Source organism: Helianthus annuus, chromosome 4 (genome assembly GCF_002127325.2).
Source record: "Helianthus annuus cultivar XRQ/B chromosome 4, HanXRQr2.0-SUNRISE, whole genome shotgun sequence".
In the NCBI taxonomy this organism is placed as follows: Eukaryota; Viridiplantae; Streptophyta; class Magnoliopsida; order Asterales; family Asteraceae; genus Helianthus; species Helianthus annuus.
This window is the reverse complement of record NC_035436.2, coordinates 202,163,741-202,176,405: the sequence shown is the minus strand read 5'-3', so window position 1 is coordinate 202,176,405 and position 12,665 is coordinate 202,163,741. Positions and strand designations below refer to the sequence as shown.

General features: G+C 33.3%; 1 protein-coding gene across 1 annotated transcript; it reads left to right on the top strand.

Annotated features, from left to right (window-relative positions):
• Positions 1 to 3,766: 3,766 nt before the first annotated feature.
• On the top strand, positions 3,767 to 10,742 carry LOC110938029 (secretory carrier-associated membrane protein 2). Its single transcript, XM_022180504.2, has 14 exons — positions 3,767 to 3,884; positions 3,982 to 4,062; positions 5,231 to 5,296; positions 5,493 to 5,597; positions 5,847 to 5,909; positions 6,408 to 6,441; positions 6,565 to 6,687; positions 6,916 to 6,978; positions 7,067 to 7,160; positions 8,556 to 8,601; positions 8,690 to 8,757; positions 8,915 to 8,963; positions 9,048 to 9,113; positions 10,379 to 10,742. The coding sequence occupies exons 2-14, from the start codon at positions 3,997 to 3,999 to the stop codon at positions 10,463 to 10,465; spliced, it is 930 nt and encodes a 309-aa protein (XP_022036196.1). The 5' UTR covers positions 3,767 to 3,884; positions 3,982 to 3,996; the 3' UTR covers positions 10,466 to 10,742.
• The last annotated feature ends 1,923 nt before the right edge of the window (positions 10,743 to 12,665 follow it).

Genomic DNA, 12,665 nt, shown 5'->3' with positions numbered 1-12,665 from the left:
ATTCTTGTGAATTCGTCAATTAACGCAACAACATCACTGCTAATTGTATAATCATATTTGTGTATAAGGAAACCCAGGCACCTCATAAGGTGAGGGTCTGACCCAATTGCTTCTTCAATACCGTGCCTCTGCACCTTCACAGCAACAAATTGTATAATCGTACTTGTATTTCAGACACCATTCGAGATTTTAAACATTAAATAGATGAATATATAAGAAAAACATCAAACATGAATTAAGATTTCAGATGAACATTAAAGATAGAGAAAAAAATCCTTACATGTAGAAGACGGGCGGAGATTAAAAACTAACACATTACTAATTTATTAAAAAAACCCAGATAAAATACAGTTTTGGCTGGCCTGATAAGACCGCGTGAGCTAGAATACACTTAAGTTTTATAGTAGTTGCTGAATGCATATCTAGAAAGCAAGAAACCTCTTCTGCATTCTCAAATAAAATATAAGTTGGGAGTTGATCAGGTACTCCTGCACATTATATTTTTTAAAATTAGTTAACATATAATATATTCAAAACACAACATATTAAATAACTAAACCAAGAAACAATACACACCAAGTGAGATTCCAAAATCTTGCACCAAGATCAACTTCTCCAAAAGATATATTTTTATTCGAGAAGCAGTTGTAGAAATATATATAATCAAATGATGTATAAGAAAACATTTCTTGATTAAATGATTAATAATCAAAGTTATACACTTACGTAATAGGAAGTTCAGGGAGAACACCAGAACAACACGGAATACATATGGCTGCCATTGAAAAGATCTTATATTACATTTTTGCGGCAACCGTGAGAAGAGGGAAGCAAAACCCTAATTGAGGATAAACATGAATGAGTAGGATGAAAAAGATCAAAACAAAAAAATAGAGAAACACATCACATACAATTACCGTGATTTTAGATTCAGCGAGTAGATCTGCAAATGGCAAATTGTGAAGTCGTATGCAAATTCGAACCCTAGAACTTCAATTTTGTGTAAAAAACAACATGAGAAAGGAAGAGCAAATATGAGAGGAAGATTCCAAACCTGACCTGCTGAAATCTTAAACCAGAAAATAAGATTATGGCTGCAACAATGCGATAATTGCAAAAGATCAGACCATCATAACATTCATCAGTATAATTACACCAATACTAATTGTATTATATAGCGAAAAAAACGGGATCTTACCACAGCCGTCGGCCGACACTGAAACCCTAGATAGCCACCAGAGCAAACATCTAAACCTATATTTATTATAGTCGTCTTCGTCTTCCTTTAGAATTCAGCAGCTAACTATTGTGAAGTTTCAAGCTGAAGAGATGAAACAATAATTCAAGAAGAAGGAGAAACCCTAACCTAAGAAGATGAAACGACGATCAAGTATGGGCCTGGATGAGATTTAGGGTTTTGGATGCGAGACGGATGAAAGAAACTGGGAAAAAAGGAATGTAGAAAAAGAAGCAGCAGCAACGGCGTGAAGAGGAGAGGAAGAATGGCTGTGAAGATTATTAGGGTTTAGAATGTGAGAAGGAAAAAGAACGGAGTCATTGTGTGGTTTTGCCGCTCATATTGTTTCAAGAAGAAAGGATTGGATGCCAGGTGGCAATAAGTGGTTTAAGAACATGCCAAGTGGCCAAAATTGTTTTGTTTTAATATAAGTAATAGATGACAACATTGAGTTCAATTATATATAACTTGTCGGTGCATTTTAAACATATTCAATTTATGTCAGTATCATACCTACTGTAAAAACAGAACACAGGATAACAAAGAGGTCAATATTAATTTTCAAATAACAATTATACATATTCTAGAATTTTACAATATCTCAAATATAAACGGTTGTAAGTTATATAGTTGTTGATTAATATAACAAAGAACACACACATATATATGATTGAAATAATACAAGTATTACAAGATTTCCTGTACATGCTAAGATACTAAGATACCTTGAATGTTAAGCAAATATAATCCAAATAATAACATTCAAGGTATCTTAGCATGTAAGTTTTTCTAGTTTAAAAAAAATAAGGCAAATTGGAAAATAATAATCCCATCTTTCTAAAATTGGCCGATAATAATCCCAAGTCAGTTATTAGCCAATAATAATCCGACCTCGTCCATTTTTTTTGTAAAATAGTCTGCCGTTAAAATAAGCTTAACGGAGTTAAGCATTTTTCCGAATTACAAACCGATGTTTTAGGGCTTTTGATCAGAACGAGGATACGAGTTGATTGATGTAAAACTTACCTCGAAATTGTGTTCGAAAAGGCTTGAATTTTGTTAATTGGAAGTTAAACACCCGAATTGAAGCACCGTTTTCGTGGGTTGGGGGCAGTATTTTGAGGTAAGTTTTACATCAATCGACTCGTATCCTCGTTCTGATCAAAAGCCCTAAAACATCGGTTTGTAATTCGGAAAAACACTTAACTCCGTTAAGCTACTTTAACGGCGGACTATTTTACAAAAAAATTGGACGAGGTCGGATTATTATTGGCTAATAACTGACTTGGGATTATTATCGGCCAATTTCAGAAAGATGAGATTATTATTTTCCAATTTGCCAAAAAATAATAACCTATATGATCACTAAATAAAACCCTGTAGATAATTACTAAAACACTCTAAAAAACACTTAACACATAGTTTGTTTAATGCCCCTTTAAACTGATGACAAAACTATCTTTAGTTTAGACATTGACTTTATCTTTCATGAAGACGGGCTAAGTTTGAAGATAGGTATATCAAACATTAACGTTGTGTGAACGCTAGCAAAACCCTTCTTTTTCACTTCTTCCCTCGGCTTCTTCTACATCCTATTTTCTTTCTTGAATAGGGATGCATTATACCAACGCATTAAAGAAATAACATCAACTCCATCCTTTTTTTGTTGTTTGGTCACGTTATAACGATCTTTAATAGACGTCAGTTGAAGACGACGTAAATATAGTTAAACTCGTATAAGTATATCAAATTGTGGATCATACTAGACAATGCTATGATGGTCTTTGGATGTATCTTCCTATACTAATAAATGAAAATCTTTTTTTGGACACGTGTCATTTTATGATGTTTTCTCATCTTATTTTCTATTTATCTCTCATATTAAATAATAATAATTTTAAACAAAATATTAGATAAGAATTATTTTCCTATTTATCTCTCATATTAAATAATAATAATTTTAAACAAAATATTAGATAGGAATAAAAATATTTATTTTTCTATAAATAATTTTAAACAAAAAATTAGCTAAGAATAAATATATGTTAGTAGGTTACATGAGACAGGAGAGGGTCGTCGCTTAGCTGTACGCAATAAATATATGTTAGTAGGTTACATGAGACCGAAGAGGGTCGTCGCTTAGCTGTACGCTAATTCTTTACAAACACCGACTAAGGATTTCCAATAGATGCTTAATTTTTTTTATTAAGAGATTTTTATATGCATGATTATTCTAACCTTTACGGTGTATCATAATTAATAGGCAACGCATACATGGAGTGAAGCTAAAGTGACAAGTCTCTGATCGGATCAAAGGAGGACATTTTGTAAATGATATTATAAAGACCAACAAACACTCTTAAATAATATAAATTACTTTGAGTAACCCGTGTAACACACGGGAACTTAAACTAGTATATCATAATAATAAAAAAAAAAGAAAACTCGAGGATTATTTCATAATCATAAATGATTAATAGTTTAAAAATATATGATTAATAGTTTAAAAATATAAACAAAATAAAAAAACAAAAAAGGGGCAACAAAAACAAGCGAGAAGTCTTCCATTGCAAATCTTCTCCCTTCTTTGACCGACCGGCAACAATACGTACACAAAACCTCTATCTCTCTACTTATTCACACACAGGTTCATCAAATCTTACTTCAGATTCAAGTTTTTATTCACTTTCATCACATACAATTCACGCATCACTTATCTTTCATTCTCTAATTTCTCTCTCTAGAACAAATCTGCGTTGATGGCTGGCCGGTACGATCCAAATCCTTTTGATGAAGGAGATGCTGATGAAGTTAATCCGTTCTCCGTAAGTTACAACGGTTATTATTATCAATTTCTATGAGTATATGATTCGATTGATGACTTCACACTGTTTTTACTTTAATCTAGGGTTTAATTTGCTAGTGTAGGTGTTTAATCGTCGATTGATGTTTTTTCGATGATGAATCTGGTTTCTGATAACAGTTATTATCAATTTGTATGAGTATATGATTCGATTTATAGCTTCACACTGTTTTTACTTTAATCTAGGGTTTAATTTGCTAGTGTAGGTGTTTAATCGTCGATTGATGTTTTTTCGATGATGAATCTGGTTTCTGATAACAGTTATTATCAATTTGTATGAGTATATGATTCGATTTATAGCTTGACACTGTTTTTACTTCAGTCTAGGGTTTAATTTGTTAGTGTAGGTGTTTAATCGTCGATTGATGTTGTTTCGATGATGAATCTGGTTTCTGATAACAATTGTTATCAATTTGTATGAGTATATGATTCGATTTGTAGCTTCACACTGTTTTTACTTCAGTCTAGGGTTTTATTTGTTAGTGTAGGTGTTTAATCGTCAATTGATGTTTCTTTGATGATGAATCTGGTTTCTGATAACAGTTATTATCAGTTTGTATTAGTGTATGATTCGATTTGTAGCTTCACAATGTTTCTACTTCAATCTAGGGTTTAGTGTAGGTGTTTAATTGTCGATTGATGTTTTTTTGCGGATGAATTAGGTTTTTGATTTTGTGATGTGGCGTTTATTGTTATTATTTTGTTGACGGAGATTGTGGATCTGGTTTTTGTTGTAATTTGTGTTTGTGTCGATAAGCTTGATCTCAACAATTTATGTCGGTTACATTGGATCGACTTGCATGCATATTTTCATAGAGTTGATTTGTGAGATTGACTCATCTGTTAGCTACATAATAGTAATTTTGGCCGTCAATACAATTTCAAGGGATGTAGATAGTAAACTTATGTTTGTTATTGTGATTAGCAGAGTGCTGATCTGTAAGAGTTGAAGTCCAATCAGTTTTCATAGGTTGTTTGTTTTTGAAGGAAATCTTTGCTCACTTTAAATTTTATGCATAAATTAATTTAGATGTGCACGTTAAATAACAGCTCATGTGGTCTGTAGTTTGCGTGTTACTCCGTCTTCAATACGTTAGTTCTATTGTAAAATGACATATTGACATAAACAGGATCAAGGATCTGGGGGCAAAGGAACCGGCAAGACAAGTTATTCTGGAGGTTCATTCTACACAACAGTAAGTCTAACACCTTGTCTTATTATGATACTTATGATCATTATAATTTATAACTTCTTTTGTGCTTTTATGATATTGTTGTCATTCATTCTGGTGTCATATATTCTTCCACACCTTATCATACATTTTAAGGTTTTGGTTGTTCTATTACATGGGTATGTGATTAACTTTTTTGTAACTGTGAATGGGTTTGCAGAGTGTTCCACCTGCTACAAACTCTCGACTATCCCCTCTTCCTCACGAACCTGCAGACTTTTATGACAGGAGCGCCCCCGTTGACATTCCTCTCGATTCAGCTGCAGTAAGTTTAACTGTTGGGCCTTGTTTTATGTGTTCTAGTGTTTAAAAAACTTTAAACAAAGCTGGACAGTTGAGTCTTGTAAGAGTTCATTGCAACACATGGAGTATAGTTACTTTTTTAAATTACTTTTACACGTGAATATTGAATTATTGATACAATATTTTGATATGAGTATTCTTCCGAATAACTAATTTCATTGTTCCATTTCTTTTTACTAACCAATCTTTCCTTCTATGGACGTTTTTGAAGGATCTGAAGAAGAAAGAGAAAGAGTTGCAAGCTCGGGAAGCTGATTTAAGGAAGAGGGAAGAGGTACTTCACAACTAGCGTGTGTGTCTGGTTTTCATGATGTGAATGTGGCAATAGGATTAACAATCACACATGATTATAATTGCACACAAAAAAAATCTAAGACAAAAGTATTTTTCATAAAGATTTTTACGTGTTGTACATTTTGAAGTGACAAGTACTCTATCTAATTCAACTTTAGGCAACACTTTACTCTTTCTAAAGTGTTGTATGTAAATTTGCAAAACTATATCACCTTCTAGATTGTTTCTTGAGATGTGGAGTTATGAACTAGTGAATTCATTACCATTGTGATCTTTGGGATTATGATCATCAACAATGGTAGCAACAAAGTCGAAATGTTTTTGACTTTAAAACTTGGATTCGTTAAGTGAAACAAGCAAGTATTGTATTCATTACTTATAATTTCTGCTATGTTAGTAAGCAGTATCTAAATTTGCTGTTTAAAGGATTTTTTTCCTTTTTCCAAAAGCTTTTAATTATTTAATTGATCCTATGCAGATAGTGAAACGGAAAGAAGAGGCTGCTGCACGAGGTATGCTATGTTTCTTGTATTATTATCATCCAGACTGTCAGTCGTTATTGATATTTAAGTAAAACTAACCTAAAAAGGGCACTGATGCACCATTTGACTAACCGATTCTGTTCTTTATTGTAGCTGGTATTGTTCTTGAGGAGAAAAATTGGCCACCATTTTTCCCGATCATTCACCATGATATTGCAAATGAGATCCCAATTCATCTACAGAAATTGCAATATGTTGCATTCACAACATACTTGGGTATGTTCTTATTTTCTCATTGTACGCCTGTACAGTGATATTCTAATTTCTTTCTTCCTAAGTGTTGTATTGTATCAATTCATGGGCGTCTCATCACACCTTGTCAGTGGGACCCTCAAAAGTATTGTCACATGGTCATAATGAATTGGGTCCAAGCTTTTTGTAATTCAAAATTTCAGGATTGAAACAAAACCCTTCTAATATTTTATAATTTACACGTGCTATCAGGATTAGTGCTATGTCTTCTGTGGAATATCATAGCCACAACTACAGCTTGGATTAAAGGAGAAGGTTTGTGCAGATCTTTTTTATCCTTAACTTTAGTGATCTTAACGTCTGTTATGTTTCTTACATTCTTATTAACTTTTTCTTCTGCTAGACCCAAAGATCTGGTTTCTTGCTCTCATCTACTTCATAGCGGGAGTTCCACTTGCATATGTGTTGTGGTACCGGCCTCTTTACCGTGCATTTAGGTAAAAATCTTATTTGTCTAAATCTCGAAGAATACTACTTTTATCTTTGTTGCTTCCTTCAAAAAACATTAAGGGTTGATCATAGTTATCAATAGCGTCCATAGCGGACGCTATAGCGAATAGCGTGGCGTGGCGGCCAACCTGTGCATATCGACCAGATAGCGACTCCGGCGGTGATTTCCGGGGAAAAATTCCGATTCCGGTGATGCTTTCTGCTGGAAAGCAGGAAGAAGAAGAAGATGAAGAAGAGAGCGGCTGGGTTTTTAGCGTGTTTTAGGCTTTAGGGTTTTATAAACTATGAATTCCGGCCAGAAACCTGCAATTTCTGCCGGAAACTTGCTGGAAACTTAGGAAGAAGAAGAGCGGCTGTGTTTGTATTACGTTGGAGTCTTTTTAGGGTTAAATAAGTTTATGGATTTTAACTTTTAACCCTTCTATCTTTCATTAAGTTACATTTACTCCCTAAAACTTGTAAAATTTACACAAAAAATGTAAAATTAGTTTGTGTATCTTAACATTTAACCCCCCCTATTTTCAGTAGCTTACATTTGGTCCTTAAACTTATATTTTTACGTAAAAGGCATAAAATAAACATATATATAAAAAAAAATTATGTAGATAGCTATTTTTATTTCTTTAATTTTTAACTACCTTATCGCTAAACACGAAATAGCGGGTGCTATTTCATCGCTATCGCGACGTAGCATATAGGTTTGTCGCTATTCGTTATCGATAACTATGGGTTTGATTCAACATGCAGTTTAACAAAAATGTTTGGCTATCAATCAAATGTATAAAACAATTTTCACTAATGACAAATAAGGGAATAGTTTGGGTAGAATTAAATAATTAATATAAAAATACTTTGTAATTACGACAGTAAGAACATTGGTATATTTAGCATGAATATCTATGATAAAGCCAACTCTCATATAATATTTCATTTGTGTGTCCAATGAGTATATCAAGAGATAAAAAGATAATAGCGGATAATGTATTTATGTTTACTTTTTAGAGGAGAAATTAAAATGGTAAAACAAATAGCCAAGGAAAATGAGAAACAAATGGATGAATATCTATGAAAGCTAAAAAGCTAATGCTCATTTAATATTTGATTTGTGTGTCCCACAAATATATCAAGAGATAAAAAGATAACAGTGGATAATGTATTCATGTTTACTTTTTTGTGAGGAGAAATTAAAACGGTAAACAAATAACTGAAGAAAACGAGTAGCTAATGGAATTTTGTTTGATTCGTTATTTAGGTCACTAGGACCCCTATAGAAGAAACAAATAGGTGATAGTGGGTATTACTATTTACTTAATGTGAGTAGAGCTAAAAGGGAATGAGTATAATGGTGACAAATGGAACTTACGTTGCAAATTGTATTGCAGGAATGAAAGTGCTTTTAGGTTCAGTTGGTTCTTCATATTTTACTTGGTAAGTTTCCGGTGTCATTGTCATACTATCTTGTTTTGGCTTATCTGATGTCCTTTTGGCTGACATGTCACTGTTTTTGGTGTTATAGATTCATATCGGCTTCGTCATCTTTGCTGCAGTTGCCCCTCCTGTCGTCTTTAAAGGAAAATCTCTTGCGTAAGTCCCTCATCCCACTTCGGCCTTTTTGTTCCTTTGTTTTTTTTTTTTTTTTCGTTTTTTGTCGTTGATTTAGCGTACCAGATCTATAAATTGTTCATTTTGAATTGATACAACTTTGTTTAACAATTTTTTTTATTTCCTTTTCCATAAACAGGGGGATCTTACCGGCAGTTGATCTTATAGGCGATCACGCGTTGGTTGGGGTAAAGTTTTCTCACACTTAGTTGATCGTTTTATTCTTCTTTCTTTTAAGTTATTGCTAATTATGTTGTTATTTTCTTTTGTAGATTTTCTATTTTGTAGGATTCGGGTTATTCTGTCTCGAGTCTCTGCTCAGCATCTGGGTTATTCAGGTCAGTTTATTATTCGCCTTTTCTAACCCATATGAAATGCAATGTTTGACCGGAGAAGTAGTTATAAGTATTCATGTATTCTTAAAACTTAAAACACCTTGAGGATTAAAGTTATAACAGGGAAGATGCTTATAGAATGGCAATTTTCGCTCAACTGTTGAAGCGCTTATGTGGATGCTGACGTGGCACATGCATGTAATTTTATTTGCTGCTTTTGCAGTAATATAAAATAAAAGTTAACATACATGTTCAGATAAACTTTTATAGAATTCCACATCAACTTTAATCATAAAAAATGGCAAATTGGCAAATAAAATCACGCAAAGCGCCACATCGCATTGAACCTCCATTTCAGCTGGTCATTAGGACTACTGATGATTTTAAAAACTTCACCGACCACACGAAAAAAAAAGTACACATACCCTATTGGAAGAAAATGGAGGTGTGGTAGCTATTTCGTATTTCCATGACATTTGCTCTTTAATAATATGAGAAATCTGTAGCCACAATGGCGAAATGGTAAAAATTGCAGTGTTGTAGTAATCGCTAGTCGGGCGGCGAGGTGGGGACTAGCGATTAATCGGGGATTAATCGGAATTTATGGGGATTAATTTGATTAATTGGCGACTAATCAGGGATTAATCGGAGATTAATCGGCACCTAGTCGGGATTTTTACAACCATGAAAAATTGGAAGATTAAAGTACATGAATAGTTCTTGTGGTTTATCAAAATTTTTGATTTGGTCTCTAGTTTTCCAAAAGTACACATATGGTCCCTATGGTTTGCACTTTGTGTAACACATTTGGTCCTCAACTTTTTCCAAAAGTACATGGATGGTCCTTGTGGTTTGCACTTTGTAACGCATTTAGTTCCTAAATTGGACGTGCTAAAAACTTAAGATTTGTTGGCTGGGGACTAAATGCGTTACAAAGTGCAAACCACAGGGACCATGCGTCTACTTTTAAAAAGCTAGGGATCAAATCCAAAATTTTGGTAAACCATAGGGACCATGCGTCTACTTTTGAAAAGCTAGGGACCAAATCCAAAATTTTGGTAAACCACAGGGACCATGCGTCCACTTTTGAAAAGCTAGGGACCAAATCCAAAATTTTGGTAAACCACAGGACCATGCGTCTACTTTTGAAAAGCTAGGGGCCAAATCCAAAATTTTGGTAAACCACAGGGACCATCTGTGTATTTTACTCAAACTTTCAGATGATACATAAGACGGCTCTGATATTTTTTTTTTTTCTGGTTATGCAGCAAGTATACATGTATTTTCGGGGAAGTGGCAAAGCAGCAGAAATGAGACGTGAAGTTGCTAGAGGTGCCGTACGGGCAGCTATATGAGTTGGTGCTGCTATATATAAGCAGCAGAGGATTTATGAGGGGATCGACTTGCGCTATAATTCAAGACACAGAATGGTTCGTTGTTCCTAGTAGCTCAGGGAAACGTTGATGTTAATTCTGAACCTTGTTTTTCGTGGTGTTTTTTTTTAATTCCTTAAAAAGATTTATTTGATGTAAAAGTATAGAGAGATGTGAAAATCTGGTAGATTACCTTTGTAAATCTTGTGTTATATGATTGTTCTGATTCATAAGACATTGCTATATGTTTTTAGCTTCTTGTTGCAGAAGGTATTTAAGGTTTTTGCTATCAGGCATTGGCAATCTTTTTGATTTTAGATATTGTTTTGTAGGTCTGATTGGTAACTAAAGTTTTTCGATAAGTTAACGAGTTGTGGTACTTATTTTTGGTTTAGTTAAGTGAGTAAATGGTGATTCGGATTGAATATAATTTTGATTTAAGTTCTAAAATTTGAAAATTATGAAATATGTTTCATAATGATTGTTACCCAATTCTATGATAGTTTAGTAATACTACATTATTATTTTAAATTTTAACTATGCCCTTCTTTTTGTTTATTGTTAATCTTTTTTGACTTTACAAAAGCAATAATCTGGAAATTTAACGGTCTAGGTATATGAGGGCCCTTTCGAAAAAACAAAAAAGTATTATGAGGACCAGCCTACATGTTGACTTTAGTGTAACGTAATTCCACAATATAAGACTAAATGCAATTGTTGATGTGATGGTCCATTGTCAATTTACTTGTTTCATTAGTCATTTTTTAATAGCATTTTCTAAATTTTTTTGGATAAAAACGTTATTTGCACTATGTAGATTTTGAACTCCCAATCTTTTGATTGTAGAATATACCACTTAATTATCAAGATGTCACCCATCTAATCAAATGACTTTTTACTTGTTTTAGTTAGTCATCTAACCAGTAGAATTAATATTTTTGCCACTGAAATTTTATTTCAAAAACTTTTTATATGTTTCCTTGTGATTGATCTAAGCTTTTAAAACAAAACGCTAGACTATACGTAATTAAGAATGAAATAATGTTGAGTAAACTGCCATTTTGGTCCCTGAGGTTTGGTCACTTTTACCACTTTAGTCCAAAACTTAAACCTTTTACATCTGGGTCCCTGTGGTTTCAGTTTTATTGCCATTTTGGTCCAAAAATGAAATCAGGTCATATTTGTCTTATAAAATCCTGCAATTTTTTCATTTTCCTCAGGGGCAAATCAGGTCATATTTGTCTTATAAAACATGGTATTTATTTATAAAAAAGAAATGATCATTTTGCCCCTGCGGAAAAGGACAAAATAGCAGGATTTTATAAGAAAAACAGGACCTGATTTTATTTTTGGACCAAAATGGCAATAAAACTGAAACCACAGGGACCCAGATGCAAAAAGTTTGAGTTTTGGACTAAAGTGGCAAAAGTGACCAAACCACATGGACCAAAATGGCAGTTTACTCAATAATGTTTGTATATATTTTTTTCTCAAGATACCAAAAAAACATGGAAAAGATATAACTTGTTAGTCTTTGCCACCTAAGTGCCATCCGTGGACCTCAATGTCATGTAAGCCATGGTCGCCGAGCATCCACAATGGAAGTCTACACGAATGTTGGCCACATTGAACATTTTCCTCTGTCCAATGTCAACGACATCCCCTCTCTACGATTCACACACAGTCCCTATTCATGACGATTACAGACACCCCTCTCCACCAAAGCGCCAACTATATACCTCTAAGAGAGTAAGTGTGGTCAAACTTTGATTACCATAGACAAAGATAAATTAAGTTTCTAAGTGGGGTACATCATTTATTCATGAGGTAGAGGTAGACAGTTTTTGGATCAGAATAAATATTTTGTATGTCCTTTCAACAAATTTGTACGAGTGGACGGAGAATGTTATTATGTAGTTAACCACCTTATCTCACATTAAACATATTTTTTCATGAAGAATTCTTCAAAATTTTGGGTTTTTTTTTTTCAAATTTTGGGTATCACTCATTTTGTTATTGCTAAAAGATGCTAAAAAAACACTTTTAACTTTCATCATGATGTGGACTTATGGTCACAATGAAAAGTAACCAATACAATCAATATTTTATTATGATCATCATCCAAAAAACAAAAAGTAAAATAGGTTTGATATATTATCCAAAAGACCAAAGTGATAGTTAA

Excerpts from the sequence above, each read along its gene's own strand:
- LOC110938029 (XM_022180504.2), top strand. The coding sequence starts at position 3,997 with ATGGCTGGCCGGTACGATCCAAATCCTTTTGATGAAGGAGATGCTGAT. Across the intron at positions 8,602-8,689 it reads GGTTCTTCATATTTTACTTG|ATTCATATCGGCTTCGTCAT; the intron begins GTAAGTTTCCGG and ends TTGGTGTTATAG. Across the intron at positions 9,114-10,378 it reads TCAGCATCTGGGTTATTCAG|CAAGTATACATGTATTTTCG; the intron begins GTCAGTTTATTA and ends CTGGTTATGCAG.